At 39.4% G+C, this 15,669-nt stretch overlaps 1 protein-coding gene and 2 long non-coding RNA genes across 5 annotated transcripts in view; 1 reads left to right on the top strand and 2 right to left on the bottom strand.

Annotated features, from left to right (window-relative positions):
• The window catches only part of LOC127465156 (large neutral amino acids transporter small subunit 2-like), a gene marked incomplete at its 5' end in the record, with an annotated part of 36,300 nt that overhangs the window by 4,411 nt on the left and 16,220 nt on the right, over nucleotides 1–15,669 (top strand). The window contains 3 exons of the mRNA XM_051775656.1: nucleotides 1,324–1,528; nucleotides 8,910–9,061; nucleotides 12,721–12,846. Of these exons, the coding sequence (XP_051631616.1) occupies nucleotides 1,324–1,528; nucleotides 8,910–9,061; nucleotides 12,721–12,846 (483 nt within the window). The remainder of the gene's footprint in view (nucleotides 1–1,323; nucleotides 1,529–8,909; nucleotides 9,062–12,720; nucleotides 12,847–15,669) is intronic.
• Nucleotides 9,227–10,017, bottom strand: LOC127465158 (uncharacterized). Of its 2 annotated transcripts, none has more exons than XR_007901894.1 (3): nucleotides 9,914–10,017; nucleotides 9,585–9,744; nucleotides 9,227–9,375 (listed from the first exon to the last, which is right to left on the bottom strand). It is a non-coding gene; the product is annotated as an uncharacterized LOC127465158 (long non-coding RNA). The 2 variants fall into 2 exon arrangements; XR_007901893.1 differs by having other exon boundaries at nucleotides 9,227–9,408; nucleotides 9,596–9,744.
• On the bottom strand, nucleotides 11,154–12,704 carry LOC127465161 (uncharacterized). 2 transcript variants are annotated; one of them, XR_007901898.1, is made up of 3 exons: nucleotides 12,237–12,704; nucleotides 11,727–11,903; nucleotides 11,154–11,215 (listed from the first exon to the last, which is right to left on the bottom strand). It is a non-coding gene; the product is annotated as an uncharacterized LOC127465161 (long non-coding RNA). The 2 variants fall into 2 exon arrangements; XR_007901897.1 differs by lacking the exon at nucleotides 11,154–11,215 and adding an exon at nucleotides 11,245–11,383.

Below are 15,669 nucleotides of genomic sequence, written 5' to 3'. Positions count from 1 at the left end.
CCCCAAACCCCATTTTTCCCCCTCTAACCCCTTTTTTTCCCCTCTTCCCCCCAGGGAACATCATCGGCTCGGGGATCTTCGTGGCCCCCAAGGGGGTCCTGGGGCCCCCAAACCCCCCAAATCCCCCTTTTCTCCCCCAAATCCCCCCCTTTCCTTCCCCAAACCCCTCCCAAACCCCAATTTCCTCCCCCCAAACCCCATTTTTGTCACATTAAACCCCATTTTTGTCACATTAAACCCCAATTTTTTCCCATTAAACCCCATTTTTTCCCCTTCAATCCCATTTTTTTCACATTAAACCCCATTTTTTCCCATTAAATCCCATTTTTCCCCCTCTAACCCAAATTTTCTCCCCCCAAACCCCAATTTTCTCCCCGAACCCCATTTTTTTTCTCATTAAATCCCAATTTTTTCACCCTAAATCCCATTTTTTCCCTATAAATCCCAATTTTTCCCCCCAAACCCCCATTTTTTCACATTAAACCCCATTTTTCCCCCCAAATCCCATTTTTTCCCATTAAACCCCATTTTTTTCCCATTAAACCCCATTTTCCCCCCTCTAACCCCAATTTCCTCCCCCCAAACCCCAATTTTTCCCCCAACCCCCCATTTTTTTCACATTAAACCCCATTTTTTTCACATTAAACCCCATTTTTTTCACATTAAACCCCATTTTTTCCCTATAAATCCCATTTTTTCCCCATAAATCTCAATTTTACCCCCCTAAATCAAATTTTTTCCCCCTTTAACCCCAATTTCCTCCCCCCAAACCCCAATTTTTTTCACCATAAATCCCATTTTTTTCCCATTAAATCCCACTTTTTCCCCCTCTAACCCCAATTTCCTCCCCCCAACCCCCTATTTTCTCACCATAAATCCCATTTTTTCACCACAAATCCCAATTTCCTCCCCCCAAACCCCATTTTTTCCCCCATTAAACCCCTTTTTTTTCCCTCTTCCCCCCAGGGAACATCATCGGCTCGGGGATCTTCGTGGCCCCCAAGGGGGTCCTGGGGGCCCCAAACCCCCCAAATCCCCCTTTTCTCCCCCAAACCCCTCCCAAACCCCAATTTCCTCCCCCCAAACCCCAATTTTGTCACTTTAAACCCCATTTTTTTCACATTAAACCCCATTTTTTTCCCTATAAATCCCTTTTTTTTCACCCTAAATCCCAATTTCCTCCCCCCAAACCCCTATTTTTTCCCCATAAATCCCAATTTTTCCCCCTTTAACCCAAATTTCCTCCCCCCAAACCCCATTTTTTCCCCCTCTAACCCCATTTTTTCCCCCATTAAACCCCATTTTTTTCCCTTTTCCCCCCAGGGAACATCATCGGCTCGGGGATCTTCGTGGCCCCCAAGGGGGTCCTGGCGCACTCGGGGGCCGTGGGCCCGGCGCTGCTGGTCTGGGGGCTGACGGGGGCCGTGACGGCCGTGGGGGCCCTTTGCTACGCCGAGCTGGGGGTCTGCATCCCCAGGGCCGGGGGCGACTACGCCTACGTCAGCCACGTCTTCGGGGGGCTCGTGGGGTGAGTAATCCGGCAAAAATCGCCCCGAATTTGGCTGAAAATCGCCCAAAATTCGGGTGAAAATCGGCCAAAATTCGGGGTAAAATCGACCAAAATTTGGGGTAAAATCGACCAAAATTCAGGGTAAAATCGCCCATTTTTTACCCCAATTTCGACCAAAATTTGGCTCAAAATCGGCCAAAATTTGGGTGAAAATCGGTCAAAATTTGGGGTAAAATTGCCCAAAATTCGGGTTAAAATCGGCCAAAATTTGGGTGAAAATCGGCCAAAATTTGGGTGAAAATCGACCAAAATTTGGGGTAAAATCGACCAAAATTTGGGGTAAAATTGACCAAAATTTGGGTTAAAATCACCAAAAATTCGGGGTAAAATTGACCAAAATTCGGGTTAAAATCTCCCATTTTTTACCCCAATTTCGGCTCAAAATTTGGCTCAAAATCGGCCAAAATTTGGGTGAAAATCGGTCAAAATTTGGGGTAAAATCGGCCAAAATTCGGGGTAAAATCGACCAAAATTTGGGTTAATATCGCCCAAAATTTGGGTGAAAATTGACCAAAATTCGGGGTAAACTTGACCAAAATTCGGGGTAAAATTGACCAAAATTTGGGTTAAAATCACCAAAAATTCGGGGTAAAATTGACCAAAATTCGGGTTAAAATCTCCCATTTTTTACCCCAATTTCGACCAAAATTTGGCTCAAAATCGCCCAAAATTTGGGTGAAAATCGACCAACATTTGGGTGAAAATCGACCAAAATTTGGGGTAAAATCGGCCAAAATTTGGGTGAAAATCGGCCAAAATTTGGGTGAAAATCGGCCAAAATTTGGGTGAAAATCGACCAAAATTTGGGTTAATATCGCCCAAAATTTGGGTGAAAATTGACCAAAATTCGGGGTAAACTTGACCAAAATTTGGGGTAAAATTGACCAAAATTTGGGTTAAAATCACCAAAAATTCGGGGTAAAATTGACCAAAATTCGGGTTAAAATCTCCCATTTTTTACCCCAATTTCGGCTCAAAATTTGGCTCAAAATCGCCCAAAATTTGGGTTAAAATCGACCAAAATTTGGGTGAAAATCGACCAAAATTCGGGTTAAAATCGACCAAAATTCGGGTTAAAATTGACCAAAATTCAGGGTAAAATCGGCCAAAATTCGGGGCAAAATTGATCAAAAATTGGGGTAAAATCGGCCAAAATTTGAGTTAAAATTGACCAAAATTCGGGGTAAAATTGGTCAAAATTCGGGGTAAAATTGACCAAAATTCGGGGTAAAATTGACAAAAATTTGGGTGAAAATTGACCAAAGTTTGGGGTAAAATTGACCAAAATTTGGGGTAAAATCGGCCAAAATATGGGTTAAAATCGACAAAAATTTGGGTTAAAATTGACCAAAATTCAGGGTAAAATCGCCCATTTTTTACCCCAATTTCGACCAAAATTTGGCTCAAAATCGCCCAAAATTTGGGTGAAAATCGACCAAAATTTGGGTGAAAATCGACCAAAATTTGGGGTAAAATCGGCCAAAATTTGGGTGAAAATCGGCCAAAATTTGGGTGAAAATCGGCCAAAATTTGGGTGAAAATCGACCAAAATTTGGGTTAATATCGCCCAAAATTTGGGTGAAAATTGACCAAAATTCGGGGTAAACTTGACCAAAATTCGGGGTAAAATTGACCAAAATTTGGGTTAAAATCACCAAAAATTCGGGGTAAAATTGACCAAAATTCGGGTTAAAATCTCCCATTTTTTACCCCAATTTCGGCTCAAAATTTGGCTCAAAATCGCCCAAAATTTGGGTTAAAATCGACCAAAATTTGGGTGAAAATCGACCAAAATTCGGGTTAAAATCGACCAAAATTCGGGTTAAAATTGACCAAAATTCAGGGTAAAATCGGCCAAAATTCGGGGCAAAATTGATCAAAAATTGGGGTAAAATCGGCCAAAATTTGAGTTAAAATTGACCAAAATTCGGGGTAAAATTGGTCAAAATTCGGGGTAAAATTGACCAAAATTCGGGGTAAAATTGACAAAAATTTGGGTGAAAATTGACCAAAGTTTGGGGTAAAATTGACCAAAATTTGGGGTAAAATCGGCCAAAATATGGGTTAAAATCGACAAAAATTTGGGTTAAAATTGACCAAAATTCAGGGTAAAATCGCCCATTTTTTACCCCAATTTCGACCAAAATTTGGCTCAAAATCGCCCAAAATTTGGGTGAAAATCGACCAAAATTTGGGTGAAAATCGACCAAAATTTGGGGTAAAATCGGCCAAAATTTGGGTGAAAATCGGCCAAAATTTGGGTGAAAATCGGCCAAAATTTGGGTGAAAATCGACCAAAATTTGGGTTAATATCGCCCAAAATTTGGGTGAAAATTGACCAAAATTCGGGGTAAACTTGACCAAAATTCGGGGTAAAATTGACCAAAATTTGGGTTAAAATCACCAAAAATTCGGGGTAAAATTGACCAAAATTCGGGTTAAAATCTCCCATTTTTTACCCCAATTTCGGCTCAAAATTTGGCTCAAAATCGCCCAAAATTTGGGTGAAAATCGGTCAAAATTTGGGGTAAAATCAGCCAAAATTCGGGGTAAAATCGACCAAAATTTGGGTGAAAATCGACCAAAATTTGGGTGAAAATCGACCAAAATTCGGGTTAAAATCGACCAAAATTCAGGGTAAAATCGGCCAAAATTCGGGGCAAAATTGATCAAAAATTGGGGTAAAATCGGCCAAAATTTGAGTTAAAATTGACCAAAATTCGGGGTAAAATTGGTCAAAATTTGGGGTAAAATTGACCAAAATTCGGGGTAAAATTGACAAAAATTTGGGTGAAAATTGACCAAAGTTTGGGGTAAAATTGACCAAAATTTGGGGTAAAATCGGCCAAAATATGGGTTAAAATCGACAAAAATTCGGGTTAAAATTGACCAAAATTCAGGGTAAAATCGCCCATTTTTTACCCCAATTTCGACCAAAATTTGGCTCAAAATCGGCCAAAATTTGGGTGAAAATCGGTCAAAATTTGGGGTTAAAATTGACCAAAATTCGGGGTAAAATTGACCAAAATTCGGGGTAAAATTGACAAAATTCGGGGTAAAATCAGTCAAAATTTGGGGTAAAATTGACCCAAATTCGGGTTAAAATTGGTCAAAATTTGGCCTAAAATTGGTCAAAATGCGGGGTAAAATCGCCCAAAATTCGGGGTAAAATTGACCAAAATTCGGGGTAAAATTGACAAAAATTTGACTCAAAATCACCCAAAATTTGGCTCAAAATCACCCATTTTTTGCCCCAATTTCGACCAAAATTTGACTCAAAATTGCCCAAAATTTGGGTTAAAATCGACCAAAATTTGGGTGAAAATCGACCAAAATTTGGGTTAAAATCGACCAAAATTCGGGGTTAACTTGACCAAAATTCGGGGTAAAATTGACCAAAATTTGGGTTAAAATCACCAAAAATTCGGGGTAAAATTGACCAAAATTCGGGTTAAAATCTCCCATTTTTTACCCCAATTTCGGCTCAAAATTTGGCTCAAAATCGCCCAAAATTTGGGTGAAAATCGACCAAAATTTGGGGTAAAATCGGCCAAAATTTGGGTGAAAATCGGCCAAAATTTGGGTGAAAATCGACCAAAATTTGGGTGAAAATCGACCAAAATTTGGGGTAAAATTGACCAAAATTTGGGTTAAAATCACCAAAAATTCGGGGTAAAATTGACCAAAATTCGGGTTAAAATCTCCCATTTTTTACCCCAATTTCGGCTCAAAATTTGGCTCAAAATCGCCCAAAATTTGGGTGAAAATCGACCAAAATTTGGGGTAAAATTGCCCAAAATTCGGGTTAAAATCGGCCAAAATTTGGGTGAAAATCGGCCAAAATTTGGGTGAAAATCGACCAAAATTTGGGGTAAAATTGACCAAAATTTGGGGTAAAATTGACCAAAATTTGGGGTAAAATTGACCAAAATTTGGGTTAAAATCACCAAAAATTCGGGGAAAAATTGACCAAAATTCGGGTTAAAATCTCCCATTTTTTACCCCAATTTCGGCTCAAAATTTGGCTCAAAATCGCCCAAAATTTGGGTGAAAATCGACCAAAATTTGGGGTAAAATTGACCAAAATTCGGGGTAAAATTGACCAAAATTTGGGTTAAAATCACCAAAAATTCGGGGTAAAATTGACCAAAATTCGGGTTAAAATCTCCCATTTTTTACCCCAATTTCGGCTCAAAATTTGGCTCAAAATCGCCCAAAATTTGGGTGAAAATCGACCAAAATTTGGGGTAAAATTGCCCAAAATTCGGGTTAAAATCGGCCAAAATTTGGGTGAAAATCGGCCAAAATTTAGGTGAAAATCGGCCAAAATTTGGGTGAAAATCGGCCAAAATTTGGGTGAAAATCGACCAAAATTTGGGTGAAAATCGACCAAGATTTGGGTGAAAATCGACCAAAATTTGGGGTAAAATCGGCCAAAATATGGGTTAAAATCGACAAAAATTCGGGTTAAAATTGACCAAAATTCAGGGTAAAATCGCCCATTTTTTACCCCAATTTCGACCAAAATTTGACTCAAAATCGCCCAAAATTCAGGGTAAAATCGACCAAAATTTGGGGTAAAATCGGCCAAAATTTGGGTTAAAATCGGCCAAAATTTGGGTTAAAATCGACCAAAATTTGGGTTAAAATTGACCAAAATTCGGGGTAAACTTGACCAAAATTTGGGGTAAAATTGACCAAAATTTAGGTTAAAATCACCAAAAATTCGGGGTAAAATTGACCAAAATTCGGGTTAAAATCTCCCATTTTTTACCCCAATTTCGGCTCAAAATTTGGCTCAAAATCGCCCAAAATTTGGGTTAAAATCGACCAAAATTTGGGGTAAAATCGGCCAAAATTTGGGGTAAAATCGGCCAAAATTCGGGGTAAAATCGACCAAAATTTTGGTTAATATCACCCAAAATTTGGGTGAAAATTGACCAAAATTCGGGGTAAAATTGACCAAAATTTAGGTTAAAATCACCAAAAATTCGGGGTAAAATTGACCAAAATTCGGGTTAAAATCTCCCATTTTTTACCCCAATTTCGGCTCAAAATTTGGCTCAAAATCGCCCAAAATTTGGGTTAAAATCGACCAAAATTTGGGGTAAAATCGGCCAAAATTCGGGGTAAAATCGACCAAAATTTTGGTTAATATCGCCCAAAATTTGGGTGAAAATTGACCAAAATTCGGGGTAAAATTGACCAAAATTTGGGTTAAAATCACCAAAAATTCGGGGTAAAATTGACCAAAATTCGGGTTAAAATCTCCCATTTTTTACCCCAATTTCGGCTCAAAATTTGGCTCAAAATCGCCCAAAATTTGGGTGAAAATCGACCAAAATTTGGGGTAAAATTGCCCAAAATTCGGGTTAAAATCGGCCAAAATTTGGGTGAAAATCGGCCAAAATTTGGGTGAAAATCGGCCAAAATTTGGGTGAAAATCGACCAAAATTTGGGGTAAAATTGACCAAAATTTGGGTTAAAATCACCAAAAATTCGGGGTAAAATTGACCAAAATTCGGGTTAAAATCTCCCATTTTTTACCCCAATTTCGGCTCAAAATTTGGCTCAAAATCGCCCAAAATTTGGGTGAAAATCGACCAAAATTTGGGGTAAAATTGCCCAAAATTCGGGTTAAAATCGGCCAAAATTTGGGTGAAAATCGGCCAAAATTTGGGTGAAAATCGGCCAAAATTTGGGGTAAAATCGACCAAAATTTGGGGTAAAATCGGTCAAAATTTGACTCAAAATCGCCCAAAATTTGACTCAAAATCAGTCAAAATTTGGCTCAAAATTGCCCATTTTTGGCCCCAAATTTGACCTGAAATTACCCAAAATTCGGGTTAAAATCGCCCAAAATTTGGGAAAAATTGCCCAAAATTTGACTCAAAATTGCCCAAAATTCAACTCAGAATCACCCATTTTTTTTCCAAATTTTGCCCAAATTCAGCCTAAAATCACCCAAAATTTGGTCTAAAATCGCCCAAAATTTGGTCTAAAATCGCCCAAAATTTGGTCTAAAATCGCCCATTTTTGCCCCAAGTTTGACCCAAATTCAGCTCGAAATCGCCCCAAGTTTGACTCCAAATCACCCATTTTTGACCCCAAAATCTGGTCTAAAATCTCCGATTTTTGCTGCAAATTTGTCTCAAAATCGCCCATTTTCGGCCCAATTTTACCCCAAATTCAGCTCAAAATCGCCCATTTTTTGACCCCGATTTTGACACAAATTTGACTCAAAATTGCCCGGTTTTTGTCCCAATTTTGCCCCAAATTTGACCCAAAATCACCCATTTTTGCTCCCAAATTCAGCTCAAAATGCCCCGAAATTTGACTCAAAATCGCCCATTTTTTGCCCCAGTTTTGACCCAAATTCAGCTCAAAATCACCCCAAATTTGGCTCTAAATCACTCACTTTTTGCCCCAAATTCAGCTCAAAATTTCTCCAAATTGACTTGAAATTGGGGTAAAAATGGGCAATTTTGAGCTGATTTTGGGGCCAAATTTTGGTCGATTTTAACCCAAATTTTACCAATTTTCAACCAAATTTTGGGCAATTTTGAGCCAAATTTGGGGTGATTTTGACTCAAATTTTGGACGATTTTGACCCAAATTTTGGGCCATTTTGAGCCAAATTTTGGTCGATTTTCACCCAAATTTTGGTCGATTTTTACCCAAATTTTGGGTGATTTTGAGCCAAATTTTGGGCGAGTTTGACCCAAATTTTGGGCGATTTTGACTCAAATTTTGGGCGATTTTGACCCAAATTTTGGGCGATTTTAACCCAAATTTTACCAATTTTCAACCAAATTTTGGGCGATTTTGAGCCAAATTTGGGCCATTTTGACCCAAATTTTGGGCGATTTTGACCCAAATTTTGGGCCATTTTGACCCAAATTTTGGGGTGATTTTGACCCAAATTTTGGTCGATTTTGCGCCAAATTTTGGGCGATTTTTACCCAAATTTTAGTCGATTTTGAACCAAATTTTACCAATTTTTACCCAAATTTTGGGCGATTTTGACCCAAATTTGGGGCGATTTTGACCCAAATTTTGGGCCATTTTGACCCAAATTTTGGACGATTTTAACCCAAATTTTGGGCGATTTTAACCCGAATTTTGAGGCGATTTTGACCCCAATTTTGGGCGATTTTGACCCAAATTTGGGGCAAAATTCAGACAAAAAATGTGCGATTTTGAGCCGAAAATTGACCCGAAACGGCCCATTTTTCCCTCTAAAATCACCCAAAATTAGGGAAAAAATCCCCAGACCCCCCTGTACAGGGATCTCAAGCATTTTTCCCGATTTTTGCCAATTTTGCCCCAAAATTCCCAGGTTCCTGCGGCTGTGGATCTCGGTGCTGGTGATCTACCCCACCAACCAGGCCGTCATCGCCCTCACCTTCGCCAACTACGTCCTGCAGCCCCTCTTCCCCAGCTGCCGCACCCCAGAGCCCGCCCAGAGGATCCTGGCAGCCGCCTGCCTGCGTGAGTCACCCCGGAATTCCCGGAATTCCCAGAAATTCCCAAAAAATCCCCTCCGAAAACGGCCAAAAACGGCGAAAAACCGCCGGGAAATGACCCCAAAACCATCCAAAAATCACCCAAAATTGACCCAAACTGACCCAAAATTGACCCCAAAACTCACCTGGGACTCACCTGAGGTTCCTGTCCCTGGGAGTCACCCCGGAATTCCCAAAATTCCCAAAAATTCCCAAAAAATCCCGTCCGAAAACGGCCAAAAACGGCGAAAAACCGCCGGGAAATGACCCCAGAATGACCCAAAACCACCCAAAACTGACCTAAAACTGACCCCAGAGTCACCTGGGACTCACCTGAGGTTCCTGTCCCTGGGAGTCATCCCAGAATTCCCGAAAATTCCCAAAAATTCAAGGAATTCCCAAAAAATCCCACCCAAAAAGGGCCAAAAATGGCAAAAAACCGCCAGGAAATGACCCCAAAACCATCCAAAACTCACCCAAAATCACCCAAAACTGACCCCAAAAGTCACCTGGGACTCACCTGGGACTCAGCTGAGGTTCCTGTCCCTGGGAGTCATCCCGAAATTCCCGGAATTCCCAAAAATTCCCAAAAATTCCCAAAAAATCCCGTCCGAAAACGGCCAAAAACGGCGAAAAACCGCCGGGAAATGACCCCAAAACCACCCAAAACTGACCCAAAACTGGCCCCAAAACTCACCTGGGACTCACCTGAGGTTCCTGTCCCTGGGAGTCATCCCAAAATTCCCAAAAATTCCCAAAAAATCCCCTCCAAAAAGGGCCAAAAATGGCGAAAACTCGCCTTGAAACGCCCCCAAAATGACCCAAAACCACCCAAAACTGACCCAAAACTGACCCCAAACTCACCTGGGACTCAGCTGAGGTTCCTGTCCCTGGGAGTCATCCCAAAATTCCCAAAATTCCCCAAAATTCCCCAAAATTCCCGGAATCCCCAAAAAATCCCGACCAAAATCCCCATTTTTATCCCATTTTTTCCCCATTTTTTGCCCATTTTTATCCCATTTTTACCTCATTTTTACCCCATTTTTTGCCCATTTCATTCCCATTTTCACCCCATTTTTCCCCATTTTTATCCCATTTTTTCACATTTTTATCCCATTTTTTCCCATTATCACCCCATTTTTTGCCCATTTTATCCCCATTTTTATCTCATTTTTACCCCATTTTTTTCCCATTTTTCTTCCATTTTTTCACATTTTTATCTCATTTTTATCCCATTTTTACCCCATTTTTACCCCATTTTTACCCCATTTTTTGGTCATTTTTATCCCATTTTTTGCCCATTTTATCCCCATTTTTTCCTCATTTTACCACATTTTTTTCCATTTTTACCCCATTTTCCCCCCATTTTTATCCCCATTTTTATCCCATTTTTTCCCATTTTTACCCCAATTTTTCCCCATTTTTACCCCATTTTCACCCCATTTTTTCCCATTATCAACTCATTTTTTACCCATTTTATCTCCATTTTTTCCACATTTTATCCCATTTTTACCCCATTTTTTTCCCATTTTTACCCCATTTTTTGCCCCTTTTATCCCCATTTTTTCCCCTTTTTTTCCCATTTTTTCACATTTTTATCCCATTTTTATCCCATTTTTCCCCCACATTTTACCCCACATTTTACCCCATTTTTACCCAATTTTTTTTCCATTTTTATCCCATTTTTTGCCCATTTTATCCCCATTTTTATCCCATTTTTTCCCATTTTTACCCCATTTTTGCCCCATTTTTACCCCATTTTCTGTCGATTTCCCCCCATTTTTATCCCATTTTAATCCCATTTTTCCCCATTTTTGCCCCACATTTTACCCCATTTTTTCCCATTTTTACCCCATTTTTGCCCCATTTTTACCCCATTTTTTGTCGATTTCCCCCCATTTTTATCCCATTTTAATCCCATTTTTACCCCATTTTTGCCCCACATTATACCCCATTTTTTCCCATTTTTACCCCATTTTCCCCCATTTTTACCCATTTTTCCCCATTTTCCCCCCATTTTTTCCCATTTTTCCCCCATTTTCCCCCATTTTTTACCCATTTTTCCCATTTTTTCGCTGTTTTTCCCAATTTTTGGGTTTTTCGCCCCATTTCAGTGCTGCTGACGTGGGTGAACAGCCCCCTTTTATCCCATTTTCCCCCCATTTTTCCCCCATTTTTCCCCATTTTTCCCCCATTTTTTCCCATTTTCCCCCCGTTTTTTCCCATTTTTTGGGTTTTTTGCCCATTTTTTCCCAATTTTTGGGTTTTTCGCCCCATTTCAGTGCTGCTGCCGTGGGTGAACAGCCCCCTTTTATCCCATTTCCTCCCATTTTCCCCCATTTTTCCCCATTTTCCCCCCATTTTTCCCCATTTTACCCCATTTTTACCCCATTTTTTCCCATTTTTTCACATTTTTACCCCATTTTTCCCAAATTTTGGGTTTTTCACCCCATTTCAGTGCTGCTGCTGTGGGTGAACAGCCCCCATTTATCCCACTTTTACCTCATTTTTTACCCATTTTCCCCCATTTTCCCCCATTTTCCCCCATTTTACCCCGTTTTTTCCCATTTTTGGGGTTTTTTTGCCCATTTTTTCCCAATTTTTGGGTTTTTCCCCCCATTTCAGTGCTGCTGCCGTGGGTGAACACCCACAGTGTCCGTTGGGCCACGCGTGTCCAGGACCTTTTATTCCCATTTTCCCCCATTTTTCCCCCGTTTTTTCCCATTTTTACCCCATTTTTTCACATTTTTTCACATTTTTACCCCGTTTTTCCCAAATTTTGGGTTTTTTACCCCATTTCAGTGCTGCTGCCGTGGGTGAACAGCCCCCTTTTATCCCATTTCCTCCCATTTTTCCCCATTTTCCCCCATTTTTCCCCCATTTTCCCCCATTTTTCCCCCATTTTTTCCCATTTTTTGGGTTTTTTTGCCCATTTTTTCCCAATTTTTGGGTTTTTCGCCCCATTTCAGTGCTGCTGCCGTGGGTGAACAGCCCCCTTTTATCCCATTTCCTCCCATTTTCCCCCATTTTTCCCCATTTTTCCCCCATTTTCCCCCATTTTTACCCCGTTTTTTCCCATTTTTTGGGTTTTTTTGCCCATTTTTCCCAATTTTTGGGTTTTTCCCCCCATTTCAGTGCTGCTGCCGTGGGTGAACACCCACAGTGTCCGTTGGGCCACGCGTGTGCAGGACCTTTTATTCCCATTTTCCCCCATTTTTTCCCATTTTTACCCCGTTTTTTCCCATTTTTTCACATTTTTACCCCGTTTTTCCCAAATTTTGGGTTTTTCACCCCATTTCAGTGCTGCTGCCGTGGGTGAACAGCCCCCTTTTATCCCATTTTCCCCCCATTTTTCCCCCATTTTACCCCATTTTTCCCCATTTTCCCCCATTTTTACCCCGTTTTTTCCCATTTTTTGGGTTTTTTGCCCATTTTTTCCCAAATTTTGGGTTTTTCGCCCCATTTTAGTGCTGCTGCCGTGGGTGAACACCCACAATGTGCGCTGGGCCACGCGTGTGCAGGACCTTTTATTCCCATTTTTCCCCATTTTCCCCCATTTTTTCCCATTTTTACCCCGTTTTTTCCCATTTTTTGGGTTTTTTTGCCCATTTTTTCCCAATTTCCCCATTTTTCGCCCCATTTCAGTGCTGCTGACGTGGGTGAACGCCCGCAGCGTGCGCTGGGCCACGCGTGTGCAGGACGTGTTCACGGCGGGGAAGCTCCTGGCGCTGGGGTTGATCATCGGCACCGGGGCCGTGCTCATCGCCGGCGGTGAGGATTTGGGGGCAAAAACGGCGGGTTTGGGCAAAAGGGAAAAATGGGGGGAAAATGGGGGGAAAATGGGGAAAAAATTGGGGGAAAATTGGGGGAAAATGGGGGGAAAATGGGGGGGAAATTGGGAAAAATGGGGGGAAAAATTGGGGGGGAAATGGGAATAAAATGGGAAAAAAATGGGAAAAAAATGGGAATAAAATGGGAATAAAATGGGAAAAAATAGGGAAAAATAGGGGAAAAAAGTAGGAAAAAAATAGAAAAAAAATAGAAAAAATCTGGGAAAAAGTCGGGGAAAAAATGGGAAAAAAAAAGGAAAAAAAATCAGGTAAAAATCGAGGGGAAAATGGGGAAAAAATGGGGGAAAATTGGGGAAAAAATGGGGGGAAAATGGGAATAAAATGGGCAAAAAATGGGGAAAAATGGGGAAAAATTGGGGAAAAATTGGGGAAAAATTGGGGGAAAAATTGGGAAAAAAATGGGGGGAAAATGGGGAAAAATTGGGGGAAAATGGGGAAAAATGGGGAAAAAATTGGGAAAAATGGGGGGAAAAATTGGGGGGGAAATGGGAATAAAATGGGAAAAAAATGGGAATAAAATGGGAAAAAAATGGGAATAAAATGGGAATAAAATGGGAAAAAATAGGGAAAAATGGGGGAAAAAAGTAGGAAAAAAATAGAAAAAAAATAGAAAAAATCTGGGAAAAAGTCGGGGAAAAAATGGGGAAAAAAAAGGAAAAAAAATCAGGTAAAAATCGAGGGGAAAATGGGGAAAAAATGGGGGAAAATTGGGGAAAAAATGGGGGGAAAATGGGAATAAAATGGGCAAAAAATGGGGAAAAATGGGGAAAAATTGGGGAAAAATTGGGGAAAAATTGGGGGAAAAATTGGGAAAAAAATGGGGGGAAAATGGGGAAAAATTGGGGGAAAATGGGGAAAAATGGGGAAAAAATTGGGGAAAAAAAGGGGAAAAAAAGGAAAAAAATTGGATAAAAATTGGGGGGAAAATAGGGGGAAAATGGGGGAAAAATGGGAATAAAATGGGGATAAAATGGGGATAAAATGGGGATAAAATGAGGTAAAATGGGAAAAAAATTGGGGAAAAAATGGAAAAATGGGGGAAAAAAGTAGGAAAAAATCAGAAAAAAAATTAGAAAAAATCTGGGAAAAATCTGAAAAAATTCTGGGAGAAAATGGGGGGAAAATTGGGGAAAAATCAGGGAAAAAAAGGGGGGAAAAATGGGGGAAAAATGGGAATAAAATGGGAATAAAATGGGCAAAAAATGGGGAAAAATGGGGAAAAATTGGGGAAAAATTGGGGGAAAAATTGGGGGAAAAATTGGGGGGAAAATGGGGAAAAATTGGGGAAAAAATGGGGGGAAAATGGGGAAAAATTGGGGGAAAATGGGGAAAAATGGGGAAAAAATTGGGGAAAAAAAGGGGAAAAAAAGGAAAAAAATTGGATAAAAATTGGGGGGAAAATAGGGGGAAAATGGGGGAAAATGGGAATAAAATGAGGATAAAATGGGGATAAAAATGGAAAAAAATTTGGAAAAAATAGAGGAAAAAATGTGGAAAAAATAGGAAAAAACAGGGAAAAAAAGGAGGAAAAAAGTAGGAAAAAATTAGAAAAAATCTGAAAAAATCTGGGAAAAAATCGGGGGAAAATTTGGGATAAAATGGGGAAAAAATGGGGAAAAATGGGGAAAAAATGGGGAAAAAATGGGGGGAAAATGGGGGGGAAAATGGGAATAAAATGGGGATAAAATGGGAATAAAATGGGGATAAAATGGGGATAAAATGGGGATAAAATTGGGGAAAAATGGGGGGAAATTGGGGGGAAAATGGGGAAAAATGGGGAAAAATTGGGGGAAAATTGGGGGAAAAAGGGGGAAAAAATGGGGGAAAATTAGGGAAAAAATGGGGGAAAAATGGGGACAAAAATGGGGGGAAATTGGGGGAAAAATGGGGAAAAAATGGGGGAAAATTGGGGAAAAAATGGGGGAAAATTGGGGAAAAAATGGGGGGAAAATGGGGGAAAATTGGGGAAAAAAATGGGAATAAAATGGGGATAAAATGGGGAAAATTGGGGAAAAATTGGGGGGAAAATGGGGGAAAATTGGGGAAAAAATGGGGGGAAAATGGGGAAAAATTGGGGAAAAAAAGGAAAAAAATCGGAGAAAAATAAAAAAAATAGAAAAAAACCGGAAAAAGTTACCAAAAAAATCCCCCAAAAATTGGAAAAAAATTAGGAAAAAAATCGGAAAAAATTAGGAAAAAAAAAATTAAATTAGAAAAAGTCCGAAAAAAATCGGAAAAAAAATAGAAAACAATCGGAAAAAATAAGAGAAAAATTGGAAAAAAGTAGAAAAAAATCTGAAAAAAATAGAAAAAAATCGGAAAAAATTCCGAAAAAATCGGAAAAATTTAGAAAAAAAACTGGAATAAAAGTAGAAAAAAAAATCAAAAAAAAAATCGGAAAAAATAAAAAAAAAATCCCCAAAAAATCGTAAAAAATTAGAAAAAAATTCTGAAAAAAAATCTGAAAAAAGTTAGAAAAAAACCCGAAAAAATTAGAAAAAAAATCCGAAAAAAATCGGAAAAAAATTACAAAAAAATCCGAAAGAAATTAGAAAAAAATCAGAAAAAATTAGAGAAAAAAATCTGAAAAAAATAGGAAAAAAATCTGAAAAAATTAGGAAAAAATTCCCCCAAAATTACAAAAAAAATCCGGAAAAAATCCCGAAGAAATCACAAAAAAATTCAAAAAAAATCGAAAAAAAATAAAAAAAAAATAGAAAAAAAAACCCGAAAAAAATCCTAA

Source organism: Manacus candei, unplaced genomic scaffold (genome assembly GCF_025592945.1).
Source record: "Manacus candei isolate 608988 ecotype Guabito, Panama unplaced genomic scaffold, ASM2559294v1 h1tg000324l, whole genome shotgun sequence".
Classification (NCBI taxonomy): domain Eukaryota; kingdom Metazoa; phylum Chordata; class Aves; order Passeriformes; family Pipridae; genus Manacus; species Manacus candei.
This window is presented reverse-complemented; position numbering and strand designations above follow the sequence as displayed.